We start from the raw sequence: 26,300 nt of genomic DNA on the forward strand, positions 1-26,300 counted from the left end.
TTTTTTTTTTTTTTTTTTTTGAATGCAGGCATCATGGTGAGTAAGGAGCCCAGCAAATGCTTACTCACCGCCTCGGAAAGCGAAGTTGAGCCAGCAGCTTCGCTCGCTTTGGAGATGAAATACGCCCTGGATCCCAACCGGCAGATTAAGAAACGCAACAAAGCTCTCCAAGTGAGATTTAAAGATATCTGCGAGGCCCAGAACGAGCAGAGGGACAAACAGCTGTCCACCACGCAGGATCCCGACAAGAGAGAAGCCAAGCCCATCTCCTACAAAACGGCCTATCGCAAGTACATGACGGTGCCTGCCCGGAGGTCCATACCCAACGTCACCAAGAGCACAGGAGTCCAGACTTCACCCGATCTTAAAAAGTGTTACCAGACCTTTCCTCTGGACCGGAAAAAAGGGAATATTCTAAAAAGCGCCTCAACTGTCGACACCTTTAAGAGTCAAAACAACGGGTTTCTAATAGACGTTAAGGACAAAGACGGCAGAAGCTCAGGGGAGGTTCAGTTGGGTAAGAAGGCCAGCAGCCTACAAACGGCGGAGTTTATTTCCCACATCAACGAGCGCACCAACACGGGATCTCGCTACAACGGGGCCGAGGCCTGGAAAAGCAGCGATTTGCACAGCTCTCCCAAAGAGCCGCCAACTCCTCCTCTCCCAAACTCGGCTGACCCTGCTTTGGAGGAGCCCATCGCCGCCCGGCCACCCAGCCGAGCGAAACAGGCGACGGGGCGGCCAGGGAGCGAGGAGGCCGCCCAGTCCCTCCACGGAAGGGTCTTCAAGACTGAAGTGGCCACCGTTTATTTACCGGCTTCTGGTTCCAACGCCTCGCAGCCCGACCTGGCAAATCTTACGGCCGAGACAGACTGGTCACCGTGCCCGACAAGCGAGGAGGATAAAAAGAGGACGGTGCACCTGAACGGTGTTCAGCCTCAGGCGGGAGATGCTGGAGCCTGCTCGTCGCGGGCGCAGTGCCAAGCCACCGAATGTAACGAACAGACCCTTCAGATAAACGTTTCACCCATGGAGGAGAACCAGCCTTGCCGGACGGCCGTCGCGGTGAGCGAGGAATGCCAACAAATCGTGCCTCACACGGAAGTTGTGGACTTGAAAGCACAGCTTCAGATGATGGAAAATTTGATCAGCTCTAGTCAGGAAACCATAAAAGTGTTGTTGGGTGTTATACAGGAGCTAGAGAAAGGAGAAGCTCACAGAGAAGGGTGAGTAGAAGCTTTTTCGATGAGCGTAAACTGGTTTATGTCTTTTCTAACAGGTCCTGCCCTTGTATTTGCTCATGTAAATTTGCACCCGCCGCCGCGCGTTCCACCAGAGCACACCAAGACATTTCGTTGCTCAGGCGGACTAACTTTCGCTGCTTTAGAGACGAGTCCTAGGGAAACCTGCCAGCAGTAGTCACAGATTCGGTATCTGCTTGTCCTAGGATGTCATTAAGTAGTTAGTTAATGAAGGACCTTTTCTAATGAGCACAGAATGAGCCGCTTTCCAAGCAGGATTAGTGACGATGCTTTCAGATCAGCAACTTGTATTAACCGTTAATACCTCACATGGCATGAAAAGCAGCAGAAAAACCTTAAATCTGCAAGAGACTTACCTTTTTAAGATTAAGGGATATTATTACAACTCTTACTATAATTCCATTAATGGCACAGGAATCTTGTCTGCTTTACTTTCACCTTCTGATTTTTTAATGATATTTCCTTTAGAAGGAAATTAAATAACTTTGAACATCAAAGCCTTCCTTATAGTATTCACACTACTTTACACACAACAAACTTGAGCGTATCCCGAACTTACATTGCTTAAATCAACCCATAAGGCATTCCAAATAATCATTACAATAACGCAGTACAACCTTTAGTCTTTACCTGCACAGTTCAACCCATCTCTTGCATCACCTTAACGCGCATTTTTCAGACTGACTTCCCTTAGGTTGCTAATCTTTATTCAATGAATGCACCTCAAAAATACGTGTGCACTCTTTGTGAGTTTTTAAATACTTCTGTAATTAAATCCTAATTTGTCAGAAGAAATCTGGATTTTAAAATGAGGAACCAGTAGCTCTTGCTACTTGAAGCAGCACATTTTAATTTGAGTCCAAAAGGTACATCTTGAGATTGATAATTCAACTCTGTCTCTAGGAATGTAGAAAACACCTTGTTAATCCTAAAAATCCAAAATGTTTTTCATTAAAAAATAATGTTAGCTGTTGAACAACGTTGTCAACACAGTCTTAGCATTTTCAGTTTATTTTACAGCTGGTTATAGTATTTTTAGAATATCTTGTCAAATCCTGAATCTTCAGACTGGGAAGCTCCTTGATCTAGCTGAAAGCAACACAGACTTACCGATTTATTTATTTATTATTATTCAGAAAAAGTATTATATAAGACTTTAACTTACAGAAATCGCAAGAGAACTAGAAAGAAGTCGCATGCTCTTGTCAAATCACAAAATATAGAAAAATATTTCTTCATCATAACTCATCATCTGATCGAGAACCCTGTGTTTATGAACCACGCATCTACTCACAAAGTCACCGGCTAGAAATACCAGTGCTCCCTCCATACTATCAATTTTTTATCTTTTTGCAAAGATAGAGCAAGAGTTGCAGCAAATACTTATTTTTTGTAATGCCCTCACATAAGCAGACCACTTCTGTAGCACAAAAGAGGTCTGGCCCGAACTATCCATGATTGCTCATAGCTTCAGATAATCCTTCTGAAGTTGTCAACCTGAGAAAGCTGTAACCTACCTTAGCCCTAAAATAGTGGAACTAGCATAAACCCCCATTCTGAGTATCTCTCCTGCCTCTTCTATACAGAGATTTGTGCATTAGAGTCTGCAAGACCACATTATATTTGACCAAAAAGAGCTTGTTCATTAGCACTCCTCATTTTCCCACCCATAGCTTTCCCAGTAGTGGTGAAATCGCCACCTAGAGATACACATCTTAAAATATTTTCAAACATGTTGTGGTATGTTGAAGAGACAATTAAATTGTTTTCATTATTCTTTAACCAGTGGCAGTTACACCAGCAGTTGAGGTTAATTATAAAACTGGAAGCAAGGAATCTACAAATCAAAGTGAGATTCCACATAGAGGTTGTTTTAAACACAAGAACATACCAAGGTGCTGCCTTAAAACTTACCGAGAGCAGAAAACAGCTTCTCCTCGGAGCTGCTTTCAGCTCTAGGCACATCCCAAATGTGCCTCCTCCCAGCTAGACACAAAGGATGTAGAGATGGGGAAGGACAAAAGGAGACACATACTCGCGTGTTTTCTGCTGTTTTAGGAATTCTTGCATTCCAGATCCATCTGATTTTCTAGCACCTGGGTGATGTTAAAGGAGATTGCCCAAAGGAGTCCAGCATTATCCTCGGGACTTTTCTGTTCTGCACTGATCACACTCCAGAGCTGAAAGAACACTCTGTTCTCATGCAAAGCACCAACACATTATTAACATGAAGCCTGTCTTTATCCCCATTTCCCTCAAATTAGACAACTCTTTCAATAACAGGTTGCCCCATCTTTTGAATATAATAATTTGTTCCAATTATTGCATTAATTTCTGCAACATTTTTGCCACAGACACACACCACTGTGTACACTATCCTACATCTTCTCAATTTTAGCATCTTGATCTTTTTTCCTTTTATAACCAGGTGTTAGGTCAGTTTATAACAAGAAATTTTAACTAGAACTTCTGCTACGTCTCTGCTTACTGTAGCATATACGAGTCTTCCATCTGCTAAACCAGAGAACAACGTTCTGTGTTTATGGCACTCTTCTGGTTTTTCTGCTGTATATTAAATTCCTTACAATAACACACCTCAAGAAACAAATACAAATAACGCACTCCTTGTAAAAAAAAAAAAAAAAAAAACCACCAAAAAAACCACCCAACAAACTCACAGCTAAATCTCTTAATCAAATTTTTCTCCCTTCAAGAAAATCAGTGTTCTTTAAGTGCTGCTGTAGTGCCACGGGACTAGTGCTCAGTGGATTCATTTTCACTAATATGCTGTAGGTCTTGAACCGCTATTCTGCAATTCATCACTAAATGAGTCTGTGCCAGCAAAATTGTATCCGCAGCTCTGAAGAGTGTAGTATCATCCTTTGGGTGAATATCATCTATGTATACTCTTCAAAATGTCACTACTACCTTATCTGCAATTAGCAACAACATACAGTACTCAACTCTGCTGGAAAGAAAAGGGAAAAACCACCAGAGGAGGGAGAGAAACACACAGCAGCTCTAACACCCCGTGGGGCTGAGCGCTCATGTCACTCTGCCAAATCTGAGACTTCCAGGGTGCAGCACGGCCTCTCTCTTCCTCTGAACTGGGATCAGGCCCCATTTATTGGTCACAGAATGCAAAATTTTGGCCGTCAAGAAACACAGCTCTTGCCATCATGCACTACATAATTTTTAATGCATTAAATCTATCTAAATAATATATAGTATGTTTGGGGACAGGGGTAGAAATCATTATCCCTAGCCTGTGACCCCCCCCCCAGGATCCAAGGAGATTATTAAAACTATGTTTTTCTTATGTGCATCATTATTTACTAAATCTTTAGCAAAATGGAAATTAATCTTACTATGCAGAAGCTTCTAAAAAAAAAATTACAACAAAAGACCTTGAACAAGATTTGTGTTAAGTCATGCATGTATAAAAGCAACAGAGCTACAGCTTCAATTCAGACTTCCAGCTCAAAGTTGGAAAAATGTTGAATTTTACATGATGCAAGGTGCAGCTTTACAACACAAAATGCTCCGAATGGTGTTTGCTTTATCTTCTAGTAAACTATTAGCAATCTATTATCAACTACAGACATATTTGTCTATATTCCGACACAGTGCATTCAGTTAAGTGAGTGAAACTCTGCTCTGTATGGAGCCTTCCTAAGGCCGACAGGATTGAAAGCAAAATGTAAGTCACTAATTCCGGAACCTGGCTAACTCACACCTCTGAAATATGTAACAGAAGATGAAGAGATAATAAAAAATATTTTGCTGCTGGAGAACACCAATGACCTGCCCTTTAAATCCTTACCATGAAAAGTAACAGTAATCTCAGCCCTTCTCATTACACAACAAATCAGCAATTCTAATAAACAAAGTACGCAATTTGACATACAAAAATAAGTCACAGTATTTTGACTCTGGCAGGCCAGAAGCTACACATCAGACAAGAGTGAAATGAACCTGTTTCAGAGATAATTTGTATTCATTTATTAGTCGACAATGCTTCAGGAATTTCAAGCGCTCTCAACAAACATTCATGGAACAAGCAGTCCCAGGCTCCTTTGAAAGAACCTGTTCCCATGGATGAAATTTCAATGGCATTTCACATTTTCCAATGAATATAGGATAGCTGTGTCTCTTATTACCATTTCTAAGCAGAAAACAAGCCAGTACTGTGTGCGTCTGGATGGACGTTTGAACCCAAGAGAGGATGAGAGGTTCACCCAGAGCAGAGCAAGCATCCTCACCCAAATACTTCTGTCTTAAAAATACCACAAGCAGTCAGCCTCAAGGTCACAAGAGCTGAGCAGAAACTTACCATTCTGACTCAGGTACGATGGCAAATGAAAGTCAGATAGCCAAAGCAATTAGCACCCAGATTGCTTCTCTCCTTTCCAGAAGCTACTTCCAAGTCCAGTCCAGCTACTCAGCTCGGGCAAAGGAGACAGAGCAAATTAAGGTAGTAACAACCTCTGCTGTCTAACTCAATTCATCTACACACACAAGCCAATACTCTTAAAAGCCGAGGAGCTCCTTATTTCACATAAGGAGAAAAGAAAGCTTAAAGAGTTTGAGAATACAGCTTCTGAAAGCACAGCCTTTGGAAGTAATGGGCTAGCTGCAGAAATGATATGACACCATTTCATTTGGGATTCCCCCCCCCTTTGGTTTTGTTTTGCTTTTTCAATTAACAGACAAGGCAAAGGAAAAGTTGAAGAAAATAATTTCTAAGAGAAAACGTGGAAATGGAGGGAAGCAACAGATAGATAAGCTTAACAGCAGAAGACAGCTGCGCTACAAAGAAATATATTAAAGCCAGAAAGAATACAACAAATTCCATCTGTGATGCACAAATTGTATCATACACTGAGTGCCACCAGGTTTTAAGAGACTGTAGCAGCAGTCCTTTGGAACAGGACTATGATGACCAGCTTTATTTTCAACTCTCTGATCTTCACATACATCCATCCACTTTGCCTGTCCTTTGAAGCAGTCACGTTCACTCTGACTACTGCTCTACCTTAGACCACCTCCTGAATTCTCATCTCTTTACCCTCACGGCAGTTGTTGTATTTCAGAGTATGCATAACTTACAGATCATTCCCGAACACAGACAGACCAAACCACCATGGAGATTGTAACAATTCACCTTTTAAGGCAGAGACAGGATGCATCTTCCTTAGTCAAGGAGCAGAAATAATTTTTGCACAAATCAGTGCTTTGTGGATCTTGTAATCCTTGGGCAAGTGGATGGTTGGGTGGTTTTTTAAATTCTAATCCATACATACCATTTTCTCTGCTCTTTCTACAAAGATCTGTCTTGGAGCGAAGCATTTGACTACTGTAGTAGCAGGTTTTATTTTCTAGTTCCAACAGTAGCAGAACACCCTTCTCTTCCTTTTCTTACAGCGATTCACAGAACTACTCCCTCTCTTTTTGTAAGTGTACAGGTAATTGTAATTATTAATAGCTGAACTGTCAGGCTTTGTCACTGCTCAAAAGATGTATGTGTCACACTAAACCTTGAGCCATGTTCAAGCAAATGCACTCCATGATCATTTACGCTTTTCCATTCAGTTACTAAAACACTTTTAAGACAAATTCTTTGCACACAGACCCGTGACAGGCCCTCTCCCCTTGCCCTGTGCTCATTTCCCAAGTGGCGATCATCACTCAGATGCTCACTTACCCTTCCCTGAAAGCAGGAGAAATATTAAGATGCCATAAAAGCCCATTTACCTGCCCTCACTGTCAGTAACTTGCTTTTCCAAGCCGTGACACAGCGGTCCAGCCTTCTCCCTTCTGTATTTCCCCCTAGCACAAATGAAGCAGATGTAGCAGAGCAATATACAGTGACACCTCTCACAGCTCGACAGCCTCGGTCACTGGAACTATTCCATTACATGCCAAAGCGGCGTATTTCCTAATGGAGACTTTTTCAATACCTACCACCAGTCCACCCTTGAGCCCTCTTATTTAAAATTCTCAGTAACCCCGTAAGACTGATCATTAAAAGATCCAGCATCATTCAAGGTAAAAAGATTCAGCATCTCCCAAGGTTTAATCTCACTTTTGCTGAATTAGATCACTAAAAGAAACACTCTGGGGTTAGACCTTCAAGGGCAGGTAATGTGAGTCTTTCATAGCACAGTATTTCACAGATCTTCGATGAGATTTCTATTTCAGATAGGATTTTTCATTCATATAACTTATTTTGCTAATTTATTCCAGATATTTATCTGCATATCCTATACGGGCACAATTCAAAGAAAATGTATTTGAACTATTCAGAAAAATAATTTGATTTCTATCTAGCTGCTAGTCAATAGACTTTAAAAACAAGTTGAAATATCATTCAGCACCACACCTCCCTGTTTCAGCAGGGTTCAGCAATTAAAGGTCCAAGACTTTTCTGTCGGATCGGCTGCAGTGACACAAAGGCCAATAAAAGCAAACTTCCACAATTCAAATCTGGAGAAGTCTTAAAAGAGTGTGAGTAGATTATGTTCTCACTAAATATATCCATATGAATTACCGCAGATCGTAAGGGAAGCTTTTCCAACTGTCACCGAGCTGTCCAAATTACATACCTGCAAGGAGAGGGTTTCTGCTAAATCAGTCTTTCAAAAAGGATGTTACTTAGGTACTGAATTACCAGTTTTCACTTTACACAATTAGAGTAATCCTTTAATAACTGCATTTTGACTGTTGGTAATATAAGAATCCAAAGAGACAGAGCAATGAGGCAGGTACCTATCCAGTCATGTAAAACTGAGACAAAATGAGCTTTATAGCGTCAAATTCCTCATTGCTGTTTCTTCACCAAGAGATTAATCCCCAGATTTCTAATTGACACCTACTTTGAGCTCTTGTGCTTACACAAAGACATACTTATCTCTTATCCTGACTGGAGAAAAATGGATTTTGACTATGGACAATTTAAGTAAAAAGACTTGTCTGAAGAGAGGCATTTTGGTTTTAAGCTGTTGAGGTTCCCAGCTAGCCCAGGTTCCAAAATTAAGACATAAACATTGCAGTCTTAATAAAGCTCCTGTGCAACACATTCAGGGAACTGAGGGTAAGGAAGCGTCGGAGAGAAGGAAGAGTTGAGCTGGATTCAAGCATCTGTGGACCGTTTAAGGAACTGGAGGAAAACAGTCACGCGTCTGTCCATCCTCCCTGTGTGGCACCTCTGCATCACTGCTGGCTTCGATAATTACAGATGCAGGAACTGTTCTAGCTCAAATGTTGAAAAAAATAAGGTGGTCTATAGTGTTTTATACTTCCTAATGGCTTCATTTTGGGCTTTGCAAATCCAGAGGAATTTGCAAGACGGATGGGTAAATAGCTAACCGAGTTTAGATACACAGAGCAGTCCAACACAGGCACAGGCACGTATTCGCTGTCCACAGTCAGCACCAGGTTACTCTTCCCTGTCACTGAACCAATTTTCCACGGTATAAGCAAACACTTAGAAAAGCAGCAGTTTAATAGAATACTTAAATGAAATCTGGACAATTCAGAGCTTTTTGCGAGAGGTTATTGCGATGGTTTGTTTTTGCATCTTATGGAGCAGCAGCATAAGGATCGGCTGTGCCACAGGTCAACCAAGAAGGAAAATTGCCATTTGAAGGGAGGTTGGAAATCTCTCCAAACACGCCCCGCCGTGCTCAGCCCTCTTTTACTAATAAGATGATGATGGAGGATGTTTTTCACCACGTCACTTGCTGCATGAACAAACCAGAGAAGGACAGACAGCACTGTATTAGGTATACTGCAATTTTTTTCTATCAATTCCAATATCCTGAGAAGATGCTGCAGAATCTGAGGTTGGTCTAATAATAATTCATCAGCACGAAAGACTGGACTGTAGATGTTATTTTGACATTAACAAGGCAAGTTACACTCTGGAATAGTTCATCCTGTCACAACTTAGGTCATTTCCTTGGTAAATGCAAAGAGAGAGGTTTACTTCTTGTTATCCTTACAAGCTCAGGAAAAACTTCCCAGGGATAAGACCCTTCTGATCGTCTATGTACAAAGCTCATGCAAATGCCAAACTGCTGCTCTACAGCTTCTCCCCTACTGCAGTGAAATCTCAAACTACCATTATTTAAGGAAATGAAAAAATAGAAAGTACTGAGACCTGCAAAGAGTTATTCAAGCTGCAACAGAAAAAGAGTTCAGCACTTCCAGAGTCCTTCCTGGTTTGTTTTCTTTTTTCTCCATACAATTCCCCATCCTTCTCACAGGTAGCACACAATCAACAAGATCAGTGGCCAGCAATCATACTCCATAATCTCAATTTTGTGCTACTGCATGATATTTAGAATTTTAAACAAGCTCTTTGGTTTGCATGAAGTATGGCTGATGTAGTTACGATTGTAAGCCGGTTCAGGGTTACGTGTGTAATGCACAAAGGGTATGTGAGCTTGCACAGAAATGTCAATTACTGAAATTATGAAAAAATACCACAGGCTTCTTATTTCTCCTATCTTCCCTCCTTTACAGAACCAATGCCTGTTAGTAGTCATCTTAATTTAAAAGTCTGAGTCAAGTAAAATCCAAGGTGTTGTGTTTTAGTAGAGTTACTCACCTGTAAACACACCATTAGTTCATACCGATGAAATACCCTTTGGTCTGATCGGTTGAGAGGATTTCATTTGCATTAAAACTGCAGTTCTGAATCTCTGTGCCGGGGCTGACGAAGGGCTGTTAGCCGAATAATCACTCCATAGCCAAGGAAGAATTCAGCTCAGGGTAGGAGCAACAGGGAGGTGCGAGGGCACGAGCTGCAGGCAGGGATTTTTGCCTGATGGCTACACCACTGAACGCATTGTCCCAGCTAGTCCCAAAAATGACATGTGGAATAAATTAATTTTTAAATTAGCTGGATTTGGGGGGGTAGGAGAGCAATGGGAACTCAGAAGAGGAACATCAACCGCTCTGAAGCTGCAGTAAAAAGACGGGTGCGGCAGACCTGATGATGAGCTGTGGGTTAAAAAGTCTCAGGGCATCTGAGTAACGATGCTCTGAGGTCGGGAGCAAGTCACAGCAGAGAGATTTTGAGTGCAAGGGGTAAAGAGACAGCCCTCATCTTAGTGTAACTACTGGAGCACACTCCCTGATAACCCGCTGGAAGTGTTTGGCCTAAGAATTATACACCAGCGATACAGCCGCTACCCAGCTAGAGCAAACAAATTCCCTGAGTTATTGTTAATACAAAGAGTTGACATTTTAATTATCCTCCTGATTTTTCTGATGAGACAACAGAGGCACAAATATTCAAGAGAGACGCTAGACCTCGTATGCACCTAATTCCTGTAAGATTTTGTGATTTCACTTGAAATACATTTTAATTCTCTCCGTTCTCAGTGGGTTTTTTTAAATCACTAGACAGTCCTATTAAAATATGTATTTTTTTAAAAAAAAAAATCCCTTCACTCCCTGACTAACCTGAGCATAATATAAAATGTATTTACAGGGTGAAAGCACTTGAATTGCTGTCTTGGGAGTCATGCCATACGCCCACAGTGCAAATACCTCAAAAAGAAAATTAGTCATCTGCTTCCAACTGTCAGGATTCAGTAAAAGACAACAAACTACTGTCTTGGAAACAGTCTGAAAAAATCTCACCATTGCGCTTCTGTATATTTCAAAGTATTTTCAGAAAGCAAATGAATAATATCAGCCCTGTAATAATAAGACATAGGGGGAAAAAAAGTAGAAAAAGGATTCTGATATTATTTTAGAGCATCAGAGGATTTCTGCTTTCATCCTCTGCCATCAGTTAAAATAACCTTTCAAAAATGAGTTAGTGAATTCATGCAGTGTTTCTTCTGCCCTTTTTTTTTTTTCCTGTGCACGTTAAAACATACTTGTAACCAGCATGACAAGGGTCCTCCCCACTGTTTTGATGACAGCCAGAGGCTGCCTTGGCCATACTCGCTGCGCAGTACCGACTGATCCTCCGTCCCTCTAACTGTGCCACCACGCATCAGCCCAGCCCGTGGGCTGCCTCCCACGCTCCCTGAACTGTATTCATTAAGGTTTACTTAATCATCACATAGTAATTACTTCAAGAAAACCACCTCACTGATGCTGACCATCAGGGATCTAAGCCAAGAAGGAAAGAATAATGTCGCATCCAAGTACCCAAAGCCGCTGTGACATTCAGATCAAGGGCACGTAGCTGGTGTTGCAGCTCTCGGCGACTACTCCCCAGCTCCCAGCATAGCCCAGAAGCAAACTGGCTCGTACTGGAGCTCCGTACCATCACATTTCTGCACGTGTGCTCCAGTGCACAAGCACTGAGGTTCACTGAAGCTGCTGAATATGTTGATGGTTCCCAGAAAAGCTGTGCTGGTAACTCCAGACGAGTAATGGAGAGAACAACCATGAAGGCAAATCCTGCCTTTGGGTCCACATGACTTCACCAAGCAACAGTTTCCAGCTGGGTGGATCTGTTAGAGGTGCCAGACAGCTCCACAGCCCTTCTTGGGTCTCTGCAGAGAGGTACAGAGCAGTAACAATGGCTGGCTCCTACAGGTAACACGACCAATCTATTACAAATAAATTTAATCTGACCCAGAGCACCTCTCTCCCTAGCTGCCCTGAATGGTCCACGGGCTTCGACACTGCTGGTGGAGCTAACCCATACCTTGTCACAAAGGGTGGGACAGATCCTCTCAAACACAAGGAATGTTTACTGGGAGACATGCCAAGGATGCTCCCAGGGCTTGTACTGGGGAACCAAACAAGCAATGCCAACAAACTCCAAGGAAAAAAAAAGAAAAATCTATAGGTGAAAGACAAGGAGAGAAAAAAAAAAAGGGAAAAAACCCCCACCAAAAATCAGCATACCTCTGAAAAGCATGAAACAAATCAGCGTTTGCATCCAGCCGTAGACATCAAACAAAAACCCCTCAAGACAGTTGCTCAAAGCACACTATTCTTGATTTTTATCAGGGTGTACCACTGTCATCTATAAATGAAAACTGCTAATTGGTTAATTATGAAGGCAGTGAAAACACAGCAGCAGTAAGGCTAAAACCATTTTTCTACTGGTCTACTGGGCGAGTGGTTTTCCAGATCACCCTTATAGGAGCCGAAGGCTAACCCAAGGTATTTTATACCTGTACATACCTGCTGGTTTGACAGCAGAATAAAAGTTCTTTAGGGAACCAGAAGCAGATACTAATCCAACAGAAACATGATTTTGCTGATAGAAATATGTTTCTACGAGGCTAAAATAAATAAATCCTATGTGGCTAAGCAGGATTTATTTTGACCTGCAAAACATCTACGAGTGATTTTCCTGCAGTTTACATTGCTAAAACATGACTTATTCAAGTCATAAGGACAACTAAAACACACATGACATAGTGAATTAATCTTTTTCTGCCAAAAGGCAAAGAAGGTTAATAGAAAGTACGTATAATTTTCTCTTGCAGCATAGTTACTAGCAATAGTAGCTCTGTAATACTCCACACTAGGAAACAAAGGTTCTGGGAAGTCCTCCACCAGGCTATTTATTTTTAAACTATTATTCTGTATGCGTGGAAATATAATACCCATTTATACAAAGACTTGAGGAGAATCATGGACTTCACTTCCTCTGCTATTCAGCGCGGCCAGAACCGTCACTTCAAAACCACTTCAAAGGCCCACTGCCTTCTTAAGATGATTTGTTTCACTGTATTTTAATAAAAACATCAACAACAAGGAAAATTCTTGAAGTCTGTTTATCCTTCTTGGTGGTGGTAATACATCAAAAGCGTGATGAACATCGATATCATCTAAAGAGCCGACCCATCAGAGCATAAACACACTCTGAAGCACTGCCACTTCTGTAAAATCACGCCATTAAGTCACTCAATTAATATCAAGTATTCCCTACATCCCAGCAGACAAGGGAAGACATGGAACAGATCTGTCCTTTCAAATTGCTTTGTAAGATTTTATTTTTTTTGCTTTGTTTTTAATAGACACCCAGGATACTTGAATTAGTGCCCCTTCACTAGCTACCTACTGAACAATAGGAAAAAAATCAGCATTTGCAGACCTCTCTCAGCTCAATAGGGTCTCTAATTTGTACAAGCAAAAAACTACCCAAACACAAAGATTCTGATGTTACAGTTGGTATTTTCAAAAAAAAGCCTCAAGCAGGTCCACAAATTCTGCATTTCACAGGGATTTAGAAAGTGTAATTCCCTTAGGCTGCTCTGAAAATTGCAGTGTATTACCAGTTACCGCCAGTCCATGTCAGCAAAATGGTTGCTCTTCATTATAATATTTTAATCCTCGGAAGTGTTAATTGAGGTTAAGCTCAGGTTGTGCCAAGAATGCTAAAAGAAATGCAATAAAATGAAAGCCTCCAGAAAATAACCTGCAATGTAGATAGCAAGCATATGGGATAAAGTGAGTATGGCGATGAGACATCCTTCCCAAGGTGACAAAGGCAATTAGGTGCAGACATACCAAATCCAACTCACCTATATCCATCCTTTCTCCAGAACCTGACCCTACAGCACAGCAGAAATACACGAGATTAACCATGCCCATCTGCGTGCAGCCGTATGAAAACGAAATACAAGATGTAAGGTATCAAAGAATGAAGCTACTGGAGAAATGACTTCTTGTTAGCGTACATCAAAACACGTTAGATGCTGAATCCTAACAAAAACAACAACAAAACCCCACCCCACAGTTGACTCAAGACTATTTTCTGTTTTTTAAAGAAAATTCATCAAGTAGTACAGGTTCTAGCTAGCTATCCAGAAAGCAACTTTATTAAACCAAAGGATCTCCTTGAGCATCCTCAAGGTAAGTATTTTTCAAAACAGAAAGCAGGACATCTTTCTTACTGTGATCATTGATGAAAAAATGGGGAGTTGCACGATTGTCGTTTTTCCAGCAATAAAGGCAAAATGGACTTGTTTGCAAATTCCAAATGTTAGTGTTATTCCAAATGCCATTAGGCATTCTTGAGGAATGGCTGAAAAAAAAGGGAGAGACTGAAGCAAGTTTTAAGTTGTAACACTTCTTATACTTCAATCAATGAGGCATTCCCAAAATCAAGATGTTAAGGTGAGTAAAGTGAGCTGTAAGGCTTAATGCTGGGATTGGTTTATTGCCCAGGGGAGTCGTAGCTTGGGGGGAAACTCCTGGCTCCCAGGCATCTCACTCAGTACAAAGTGAAATACTCCACATTGGATCTCAAACAAACCCAAATGAATTTTCATTTCTCTGCAAACAAATTTCCTGTAAGAATCTTTGGTTTGTGAAAAACTTCACATTTTACCACATTTACTCTTACAGACAAAAAAAAAACCCCAACTAGTTCATCAATGAAGAAAAAAGTTATTGGTTTGAGCTCTTCTACATGGGAATACCCTTAAAATTATTTTTAAGGGGAAAGAAAAAACTAGCTTATCCAAAACACTCATCTCACAAGGAAAGAGTCATCACCCAGAACTCTGCCGAACCCGATACTGAGACTCTGTGCACACAGTTTCTAGCAGCGAACGCTGATGGCAAGCTCAGGTTTTCAGTACGCCTGCACTGCAAATCAACCTCGCTGCCCAAGATGGACACAGAAACGCTCTGCCAATAGGAAAACCTTTGCTGGCATGAAGTAGATGAATATAAAAATATTCAAGAAGGAAAACGATGCTTTAAGAAAAGTTCATCATAGATTACATCTGACTAGAAAAAAAAAAGCATCGCCATAAACAGTTGAGTTTGTGAATGCCAATGATACTAAAACTAAGCGGTGCTGAATATGTCAGTTGAGAAATCAGGATTTCCTACTGATCATTCAAAAATCTTATAATTTTTAAATACTTATATCAAAGGACCATTTTCATCAGCTTAACGACTCCGCTTTATACCATTAACTAGGAAATACGTTTTTAAGTATTTGAAAGTCTGGAGTTACTGTGCATTTAAAGATCATCATACGCTTTAGAATCTAATTTAAATAAAATACTGAAAACTCAATTTGGAGGAAGACAGTTTTATTAACCTCAAGTTTATTCGGTACTTTATTTTTAATAAGGTATCCAAAGCACTGCTGGTTATGGAAGCAGGACTACAGTTTATGTCTGAACAAGCACATCCACACAGTGGAGTATGTTTATTTGTCATCTCATCCCATATGAGTTCTCGCTGAAATGTTTCCCAGTCCTGTGCCAGACTGAGTGGGCTATCGCTGGGGGACACCACCACTGCAGATTTATCCTGGGGGCTGCGATTGATCCCTGTTCTGCTCCACCCATGGTTTTCAGCACACACAGGAATACTCTTCATCCTCCCACTGCTTTCAAACAAAAAATTCTCATCTTTTCCCAGTAAAAGCCATGGTTCTCAAACACCCCAATTAGAGGAAAAAAATAAAAATGAAGACTTGTCAAGGTTCCCTGTAAAGAGATGACCTCGCCACCTTGTTTTTACAACCGCAGGCAGAAACTTGGCTCTTTTAGAGCAAATCCCCCAAAGCACCCGGCACGTCCCTAAAATACAACCAACCATTTTCCTAAGGAACTCCACAAATAAAATGTCACTGTCACTTTGTCACGGGGTTCATCTCACAGCAATCCAGGATAACAGCAGGATAAATAACCTGGATACTACAGTTCGCCATAAACACCGGACTTGGAAAAACTTATTAAAAACCCCTTATTATTAATTATTTCTTAATCAGCAGAGAGGTGGGCCAAACACCAACAGCAGAAACCCTGCAGCACTGTGCAGGAACAGGAGAGGAGGGGGTTGTTCGTCTCCAAGCCAGTGAATTAATGGTGTATTAATGGGTAAAATGTCCCAACTGGAAACTGATGAGAAAAAAAAAATAAAACCAACCTAGCACCCACCACAGCGTGTTTATGTCTTTAGCTATAGAGAGGCACTCAGACAACTGTGCTGCATTCCTCTGAAGCTGGTTATTAACTACCCTTCACATCCCCGGTAAAGAAAGGCTTTCATCAACTGATCTGTGAACTTTAAATGTTGTATCTTTAGTAAGAGTTTTTAGTATTTCATCAATAGCTTGGAAAAAAAACCATTTTGCAAGTCCAGGTTTAATAGTGTGGTAACAAATTGAATGTCAACTTCCGAAAGATTTTAGAAGAGGTATTGAAAAACAAATACTACTTTGCTTTTAGAGAGCATAGAAAGTACGTGTAATCCAATATAAACCAGTACTGGGTTGGTTGTTTTTCCCCTATAAGGAATAGTACATAATATAGAAATCCTGCTTTGTAGAAATTCTTTTGCCCGTCTGGTTTCACCGTTGTGTTAATATTTAGCAATCTAGGTGATTGGAGTATTTTCCTCTGAATAAAAACGATTTCCGAGGCCACTGACTTAATATTAATTACATAATAGCCCCATTAATACTTTTATATTTTACAGCTTTGATATTTCGTCGCCAAAACGAGCTCAACATTTCTTTAAATGCTGGATTTTTCCTTATTGTTACGTTGTCAGGGAAGCAGAGAAGAAGGAGCTCTGTGCCCACAGCAAGGGCAGCTGAGGGCAGGGAAGGAGCAGAGATGCCCCTGCGAAGCAAAGCCAACACTGAACTATTTCAGGTCACTTAGTGGAACTGTTTGGGTAAGGAAGGTGCCATGCTTCAGGGTAGAACCTGACTTCCGAAGCATTTCCCTTAAGTAATCCTGACCAAATCTATTTTCTACATCTTCAAATTTCCACAGATGAGTTATTTCCCCATTTCTTTTAAAAACAACTATGAAGAAACTCTGCAGATACTATCTGTATTTTACACAAACTGAAAATAACTTGAAAAGATTCCAAGTTTGTGATTTTGAAAAAGAAAAAAGTATAACTACATACATGTTGTCTTAGGAATTTCAATTTTAAACTTAAATACAAGTAGAACATTCGTTTTCATAGGTAGTCAATAACATTTCTATGTATAAAAATGTACACAGCAGCTTTAGGTAAAAAAAAAAGGATGAGATAACTTGCTTTCCTTGTTGTTTCCCCTTTTAATTTACAAAAGCATAATGGCAATAAATCTTTTATTTTCTCCTTGCAGTCATTAAGGACTCATTTTCCAAAATAACTTCATCTTCCCATTGTTCAGTGAAGCTGAATACGCTATTTTTGGTCCTGTTTTCCTAATGGCTAGATTTTTGCATTCAATAATAAAGTTAAAAAAAAATTTCCTGAAGTTTTGGTTTCTATTAAAAGAATCATAGAAGGCAAAACCATGTTAAATTACTTTTTAATGACTTCATGTTCTTGTCTTTGTAGGCTTTCCTATCGGACTGGTCAAGACACGGCTAACTGCGACACGTGCAGGAACAGTGCGTGTATTATCTATAGGTAGGTTAAAAAACACCAATATTCCCACTTTCTGCTAAGTGAAAATAACGTTTTATTCCCTAATGCAAGATCAATTCTTAGCCTTAATTTTTGGGTAACAGCTCAGGTGCAAAAGGTGGAAGGATACAGCTCTAAAGCAGAGGTTCCCCTCCCAAAATTCATCAGCTGAGACCCATTTTGGCATGTCCTGTATTATAGTGAAGGAGTAACAGAGGCACTGGGCATGGCATGAAGCCATCGTGAGTCTGATGATGTGTTTCATACTGGCAACTTAACTGTCCTCCTCCATTAGTCTCAAAAAAACCCAACCGAGTGTTTCCATGCATCACAGGCAAGACGAAAACAAATGCATCTCAGAATTAAGAGTATTTCAGGAAATTAGGCAATATAGATGAAAATGTATAAAGATGACTTAATTACAGTGAAGACACAAACTAAAATGAAGGTACAAATGTTGGCTAGGTCTGAAAAGCACAGGATTTCCCCCTTCACCCCTTCATTCTCTACTCAGTCTCTGATTTAGGCAGAAGACCTGGAGCTATTTATACATTACCTCCCAGCTACCTAGAAGTGAAGGAAAGAAGGATGGAAAACTTCATCTTTCCTACTTACCAGCTAACCAGAAAAGGGAACAATGCTGTTCCATGCAGAGGAAGGGACCAATTAATTTATCCATCCTTTAGAGCAATGTTTAGAAGCACATAAATAACCAGAGCCTTCTGTCCCTCCCTTCTTCTGAGCTCACCCCTGTGCAATTTCTTGCTCAGAGCAGCCTAGGAAGGTACAACATCGCACATTTCTATCAGGGGAACTCTTTTTGTTTCACTAGCTAAAAAAAATCCAATTGGAAATTTTTTAATATGTCGATTTCTAGCCAGCAGATTTGAAGTTAAGGAACCTTCCAATTTCTACCTCTTACACTCACTGCAAATGAAATGAGTCCAAAAAACAGCGATTTCAAGTGTTCCCCTACCCACAGGTCTAGCTCTGCAGCATTTGCCACCAGAAGAGCCAGTTGGGCTGAAGCTATTGATGCTGGGCGTTTGCCTAAAACATTTCCAATAGATGTTTTAGCAAAAATCAGCTCAGCTTTTTGACAGATTAGGAGAATATATGCTGCAGGCAAGAAGTCTAAAACCAGAAAACAGTGCAAAGTACTCAGATTAAACCATTCCTTAGCTTTTCCATAATTGACATACATTTTAAAAAAATATTATTCAATTCTGAACACAGTAAAATAAAAAAAATATTTTTTAAAATATTAAAAAATATTCAATCCTTTATTTTCGAACTGCAGTGAAACAGCATCTTAGAGGAATGATTAGCACAGATGAGAAGCCAGAACTGCTGGCTGTAGCCCACTGTTGTACTTCAAGGGGTTTTTAGCAGCTTTTTAATATAAAAAATACTGATATAGGTAGTAAACATTCTAAGAATAGGTTTTTGAGAAAACAAGTTATTTTTCATATGAAATTTGCTTTTTTTTTTCCTAAGATTCCAAATCTATTTTTAGATTATTTTGGTTTCATATTGAAAAGCATACATTCTTCTTAGTATTAAAGAAAAAAGGAAAACTTTTTTTTTTTTTAAATAGGAAACTGATCAAATACACTATTAAAAAAGGCACCAAAAACTTGAACTGCTTTAGCAATCAAGAGGAAAATAAGCACATTTAAATTGGATTCCCCACTTCCCTCAGTTCTACTTATTTCTGCAATGAGAAATACATTCAAGAACTTGCCAGGAACTCCAGCCACAGGAATCACTGGTGCCTTCTTCCATAGCAGGAGAGGAGCCACATTAACGGCATCCCCCCACCGCAGCACCCATCAATCCACTGCTTCCACTCCCAGTTAAAAACCCATTTAGCTGCTCGCTTTCGAGGGGGAAAGGCTTGTGCTGTTACTTCACCAGCCTTCAAAAAATGTGATTAAGTAGGTAAAAATTAACATTTGACGAAATGGTTGCTTATCTGTGTCAAATATTAAATCTGTTCCATTAGCATCAGTATCTCGTACTCCAAGGTCACAAAAGAGTTTCAAAATCATCTTCAAGCTAAAAGACAACTTTACAAACACAAGGCAAACAAACTTTTACACCTATCTTTTACAAACTAATATAGGTTCGCCGGTGAAATCTTTAAAGATAGAAAAATTTTATTAGGGTACATTTTCAGGACAAAGTCAACCTAAATACTGAAATCGAGCAAAATCTTGCTATTAAGAAGAAATTGCATTGATATGCAGGAACTGTACCAATTCTAAAACACCCAAAGCCCACGTGGACTAAAATCTTCACAGCCTGTTTTATTCTGTAATTATCTTTTAGTGGAACTGCCCTTTCCACTCCTGTTTAAATTACTATCCCGTGTGGATTTTAATCCTTGAACAGAAATCTAGATGAGAAAATGAGTTGTCTGTTTAATATTTTGTACATTTATCATGAATTATTTCCATGAAGGAGCATCTTGAAGAATTCGTGCTAGACTTCCCTTTGGTCAAAAAGGTCAGAAGCCCTCCATGGCTTTTACAAGGCTACTTTAGCTTCTGGAAGTAAACTTTTTCCTAGATAAATCACTGGCCAATTTCTGCACAGGAGGAACAAACAAATCAACTCTACAGGATTGTAGTTCTTTGGGGGAAAAATTACTCAAAACTGTATCGACCATTCATTTGGCTTTGACATTTGGAATTCTGCTGGTTGTCAGTATTCAGTTTTGATACTGAAGCTATGCTGAGGTGTAATGCAGCAATTCAACAGAAAATATATTATCAGAACCTATGAAATGTAACTCTCAATACAACAGTGGCAAATGAAACAGGTTAAAATCATGGTGACGGTAGTTAACTAGGTAGCACAGAGCCCGCATGGAAGTAGTTCACTTGGAAAGGTTAGATAGAGGGATAATTACTAAAATTAATAAATGTGGTAATAGTGGAAATAAGACAAGTGGACATAAATCCCTAAGACAGCATCAGTATAGAAAAATCATGATGAGAATAGCAATTTTCATCAGCTTTTTATTGCCTACCCACATTAATTAACTTACATTCTTTCTCATCTCTAGACTGTAAGATGCTTAGTAGTAAAAATGGATCTTAATGGCTTGCTAACGCTGACAATGCTCTGGATCTAGGTATTTGTGATTTTCAGGTTGAAAATTAGAAACTGAACAGATTGCTTTGAAAGTGTATTAAGCTAATTTTCGAGTGATTAGTGCTTATCTGGATCCCCTTCCTCCAAGATGTGCATTGGACTAATGCCATGTCATCCAATTAACCTGACCCAGAAGGAGACAGGATGATGTTCTTTAATTCCTGCTTCACCCAGCCTACTTAAACGCAAAGAGTTAAGCAGCTCTACAAACCCTGCAGGACTTGGGCCTTAACATGACAAAGGAGATAATAAAAAGATAAACAGAAGGGTTGTCAACTGAAATGAGAAGAGCTCAGGTTGAGTAGAAGAAAGGTTTTTCCTCGAGGCAGAAAGCAGAGGGACAGGCTGCCCAGAGCCTGTACAGGCTCCATCCTTGGAGGTTTCAAGAGACAACTCTCAGCAACCTAGTACTGAACCTGAATTATTCTATTTGGGTGATTTCACAAGCAACCAACATATCCATTTACTAGCATCTAACAGTCTTAAAATGATTCATGTTAAGAACATGTGACTGTGTTAGAAAAGAACAAAACCCGTCCATGTTTCTGAGCTCGTTGCTAGATACCTTCCCACAGTCCATATGCTTAAAACCAAATGGTTATGACTCCTCCAACTCTGTTTTCAATCCCTTATACAGCAACAAAATTAGAAAAAGTTCACTCTACTGCCAGCATGCAAAAAATAAAATCATTAACATATATTCTCAAAATCATTTAAAAAAACCATGAAGCCAAAACCAGAAAATCCACCACACCACTCCCTCATCCACAGCGCTAGGATTTACAACATGGGGCACCTCTGAGATGTTCTCCAGGCCTTCAAGAATGGCTGGAGGCTAAACGAACCCTGCAGCCCTGCATGGATCCGTGCTTCTGCTCCAGCAGTGCTCCAGGAGAGAACCCTGCAGCCCTGCATGGATCCATGCTTCTGCTCCAGCAGTGCTCCAGGAGAGAGTCAGGCAGCTCTGGCCCAGGTTGCCCAGAGCAGCTGTGGATGCCCCATCCCTGGAGGGGTTCAAGGCCAGGCTGGATGAGGCTTTGGGCAACCTGGGCTGGTGGGAGGTGTCCAGGCCCATGGCAGGGGGTGCAGGGGGTGGGACTGGATGGGCTTTAAGGTCCCTTCCCACCCAAACCATCCTGTTGTTCTTCACTCCTCTCCCCTGAGGCTGCAGGCACCAAACACACCAGCCTTCACGGATGAGCCTCTATTCAATATATTTTGTTTCTCTTTCTTTCCTGAATACAATTCAAATTCTGCAGAGAAAATAGTTTTGTTCCAAGTTTGTCCTGAGGTACTTGTTATTACAGCATCCGAGTCTTCATTGTCTTCCCAACACAATAACTCCATTTCACAAATACAAAAAGCGAAGGCTGGGGGACACAAAGCCCAAAGCAAAACAAACCGAGAAACCCCCCAGAGGTTTCCGCTGCCTTCAATTCCAAAATTAACAGTCGTGTGTAAAAATAGTTTTCGAGGCTGCATTCAGCTTCCCTGCTGTTACCCTCCAGCTTTTTGCAACACTTTGCTTCGTTCGCCATAAACCCAACTTCCATCGCAAGCCAATGGTACTTCCTAGGGGCAAATCCAAGAAATGGGAAATGAAGGAAAAAATAAATTAAAAAAAATTAAAACCTGAGTTCCCTTTGCATGGGTATCAGTCCCTCGCAGAAACTGAGATGACAGCAAAAGCAGGGTCAGGGTCCTCAGCTCTGGGGCTCAGTCAAGCACAGACTGAAGTAACTCAGAGCTGCAACTGCCAAGAGATTTTTGCTCAGTCCTGGACCAGACCCATCTCACTCTGAAGGAATTTCAGAGATGTAAATTACAACGTCCTCGCCTGTGTTTAATGAGCACATCAAAATAAAATTCTCAAAGGTCTGTGCTTTGATTTTATTTGGCCAAATTTTCACGGGAATGACATCTATGAAAACACCGATACACAGCCAACTGCCGTAAAAACGTAAAGTTTCTGTTGGAAACCTGAGTATGTAGTTGCTTTGGGGAGAAAACACAGAAAACCAGAATATTTTATATATATTGTCAGTCTCTCGAAAAAATGTTATTTTTCATTTAAGGAAAAATGCTTCTGAAGCCAATAATTATCAACTCCATCGTGCAAAATGCTAGAAGAACTCATAGTCCTCGCTAATTAAGGTCATGGAGTTATCATGGGGAGGCTTAAAAAGAGAAAAAAACCCCAAGTTTGAAAGTGAAAAGAGCCACGCAGCGCAGAGATCGTTTCAAGACAAGGTCATTTGGAGAGGAAAGCTATAGATACTTGGGGCACAAAAATAGCACCAAGCAAAACAAGATTGTCAGAGCTGTGACAGGTGACAACATCAAGCTCAGGAATGCAAGAATTGGAACCATCTGCAGCTCTATAACCAAAATCTAAAGAAGTCGTACAAATATGTAGCACTTGCTGAATTTAAAGTTAAAAATCAAAAATAAATTCAGCTAATTTAGAAAGGTAGCTGGAAAATTACAGAATAAGGGGTTGATTTTATTACTGCAGCACAAACAGGTATACGCTAAAACTTAAGATCGCAAGCAAACAAATCGTTTGCCTGAAAGGAACAGTTATATTAAAAAAAATCTACAGAGCAAGGTAAATCGATCTTGATAAACAACAATCAATTCTGCAAAATTTACAGTTAGAAATGCTGAAATAATAACATTTGCATTCATCCTCTCTATATTCTTCAGAAGCAAAATATTTCATTTTGAAAGACAGCCTGAACCGAGCTGCAAAGGGTTTTATGCGGTAGAAAATAATGATAATAATGTGGGTTTTGTCATACGGACTAGAACTAAGACAGTTCTTCTCTTGAGGTTCATCTTTAACAGAAATTGATGATGAAAAAGGTTATTCTGTTCAGCAAGGATTTTTTGGAGAAAAAAAATTATCTTTCATATCAATTCCAAGTAGCTCTTAAGAGAGTTGCCCTGCAAGAACAACATTTTGAAAGAAGTAAAAATGAACTCTGCCAATGCCAGGGCTGAAATGCTTCTGCTTTTTCTCTCCTCCTCTATTAGAAAGTTTATCCAAATGACTGAAATGCCAACACTTTCGCTCAAAATGTGTTTTAACAGTTAAACCAGGCACAAAACTAGGCTCAGAACACAAAAAAAAAGCCCTTACACCTTTCCAGCAGCCCTTCCTAGGGCTTCACCAGAAGTCCTGACAGGCAGACACTTCAGCTCTTCAAAAACCCAAAGCACAAAAATATCCCAAACTTCTCATCTTTGATTCCCTCTCCTGCACCTTAAGAGGAAAATAAAATCCACCTGAATCGTATTAGCTGGTGTTATGTGCTCAGTTAGCAAAGGCTGCAGCCCTGGAGTCCACCAGAATTTCCCACAACTTCTGTTATTCCAGTTTACCTGGAGAATTTCCTCTGAAATGACTTCAGGTAAGGTAGGGAAGAAATAAATCAACCCCAGTGTCTAAATTCCCTTAATCTCACTCTAAGTTCATCCTCTGATACCCAGGTACCATGTTGCAAGGTAACGCAGAAGGCAGGATGGAAAGACTTGGTGCAGAACAAATGTACGAATACAAACCGTGAAGTCTCAGGGTATTTGTAAGCGGCCCAGGTTCAGTTCCAAGCATCAGACAGAATTAACCTTTTACTGAAGGTTGTAACGTGGTTCCGTTGTTTCCTAAGGTCAACTTGAAACAATCCGTAGCTCACTGTTGAAATAAGGGTTGTGATTTCATCTTTGGGATGTTTCTTAATTTCTGGCAGGATTTTGTAGCCGACAGCGTTTAGAATTCAGGAGGTAGATTTTAGAGCTTCAATATATATATTTTTTTTAATGCAAGCTTGCATTTATAGGAGTGTTTCCCTTATTTCTATTAAATTTTAACAAGTAAGTACACACTAGCTACTACTAAAACAGGTTCTTTCCTTTTTACCTACAGATCTGATCAGCTAATTAACATCTACATCATGAGATGGTTCTGTCCCAGCAGTTATTTGAATTTCATCAATTAAGCACTTGTGTTGGTGTCAGACATTGGCCTCATTGAAATCTCTCTATCCATCATTTTTATCATTAGTAACCAGTTGCTTTTTTTTTTTCCTGTTTTTAGCGTGGAACTGGATTTTAAACAGCAAGAAGATAAACTACAGCCAGTTTTGAGAAAACTTCATCCTATTGAGGAAACTCAGGTTGCACCTTTGCCTTATTCTCAGGAGAGCTACTCCTCCACTCCCAAGCAAAAATCCAAAACTGAATCAAAAAAGCATGGAAGATGGAAACTCTGGTTCCTTTAACCCAAGTCCATTACATGGGGAGTTCAAGGCCTTCTTTGAAAAAAATATTTGGAGTTCTATCAATCATCTATAACGGGATCTTGGTAGACTGATCCGCGTTACCGGCCAATGTAATTCTGACCGTTCTGGCAGCGTTCAGTTCTCACCCTATGTACCAAAAAGGCCTTTGTACGTATAGACTCATGTCCAGAAGCAAGGCGTTAGATAATCCCTTGCCAACCTTTATTTGCAGTTCACCAATGTGGGATGTAAAACCTGAGTTGAGATTTGTACAAAGATGGAAAGTAAAACTATTCCCCCCCCCCGACCCAGATCTGAAAGCTTCACATTCTAACCTGTTAAATCGTAGGCTGTCATCCTGTACACAGCTCAGTATCACTGTTGTTTTAAAGCCTTTTGGGGGTTCAGTTTGTTGTCTTTAAACAACAAGGGGGGAAAAAAAAAAGGCAAGCAAGCCTTATGTTTGCAATGGTCTTCAGTTTTACAAATCCATGTTGATCGGGGAGTGCGGTTTTCAGCACATATATCCTGGACAAAGCACAATTTTTCACGTGGTCCAAGACCAAGAATAATCTCGAGGATGTGACTATATGTATATTTGCCTTCATGTGATGTAGACTTCAACCAAGCTCTCACATTTCAACACTGCACCATCCTTTCTAATTTAGCTATGTCCTCATCTCCAGATGAAACAAGTTTGCGGCTCATCTCCAAACGGGTGAGCGGCTAGAAACCTCCCAAAGTCAGGACCAGCCTTTAACCACACCATGCTGACAGGGTCACGGCTACCGGACAATCCTATGTCTTAGATCTCACTTTTATTCTTTTGGTACCCAAAAGGTCTAAATGACACATTCTGGCACAGGAAAAAAAAAAAATTCCACAAACAGAACAATCATCAGCTCTACAGATTGTTGGCGTTTGCCGTAATTTAATACCTTTTTGTAACGCAGTCTTTGGAAAACCTCTACACGATTGCAGAAGGCAGCAGAAAATTTATAGTACGCATTATGCTTTGAAACCTGTTTGGAAGGAGCAGTGATTTTAAATGCTCCTTATTTACTAAGCTGTTCGGATAGGTTTCCCAACATATAAATTCTATCTTAAGCTTTTAATTGTACGAGCTAACCAACACACTTAGGGAAGAGATGTGAATCAATTCCGCCCCTTTTATTTTTTTTTTTTCACATGACACTTAAAATTTTCCTCTAAATTATAAACTGCAACTTTTTCCTTG

General features: G+C 40.2%; 1 protein-coding gene across 1 annotated transcript; it reads left to right on the top strand.

Annotated features, from left to right (window-relative positions):
- The first annotated feature begins 33 nt into the window (after positions 1-33).
- FAM196A (family with sequence similarity 196, member A) lies at positions 34-25,466 on the top strand. Its single transcript, XM_010083567.1, has 3 exons — positions 34-1,226; positions 17,556-17,627; positions 24,880-25,466. The coding sequence occupies exons 1-3, from the start codon at positions 34-36 to the stop codon at positions 25,061-25,063; spliced, it is 1,449 nt and encodes a 482-aa protein (XP_010081869.1). The 3' UTR covers positions 25,064-25,466.
- Positions 25,467-26,300: the final 834 nt, after the last annotated feature.

The sequence above is a fragment of the Pterocles gutturalis genome, unplaced genomic scaffold, assembly GCF_000699245.1.
Source record: "Pterocles gutturalis isolate BGI_N339 unplaced genomic scaffold, ASM69924v1 scaffold52170, whole genome shotgun sequence".
Classification (NCBI taxonomy): Eukaryota; Metazoa; Chordata; class Aves; order Pterocliformes; family Pteroclidae; genus Pterocles; species Pterocles gutturalis.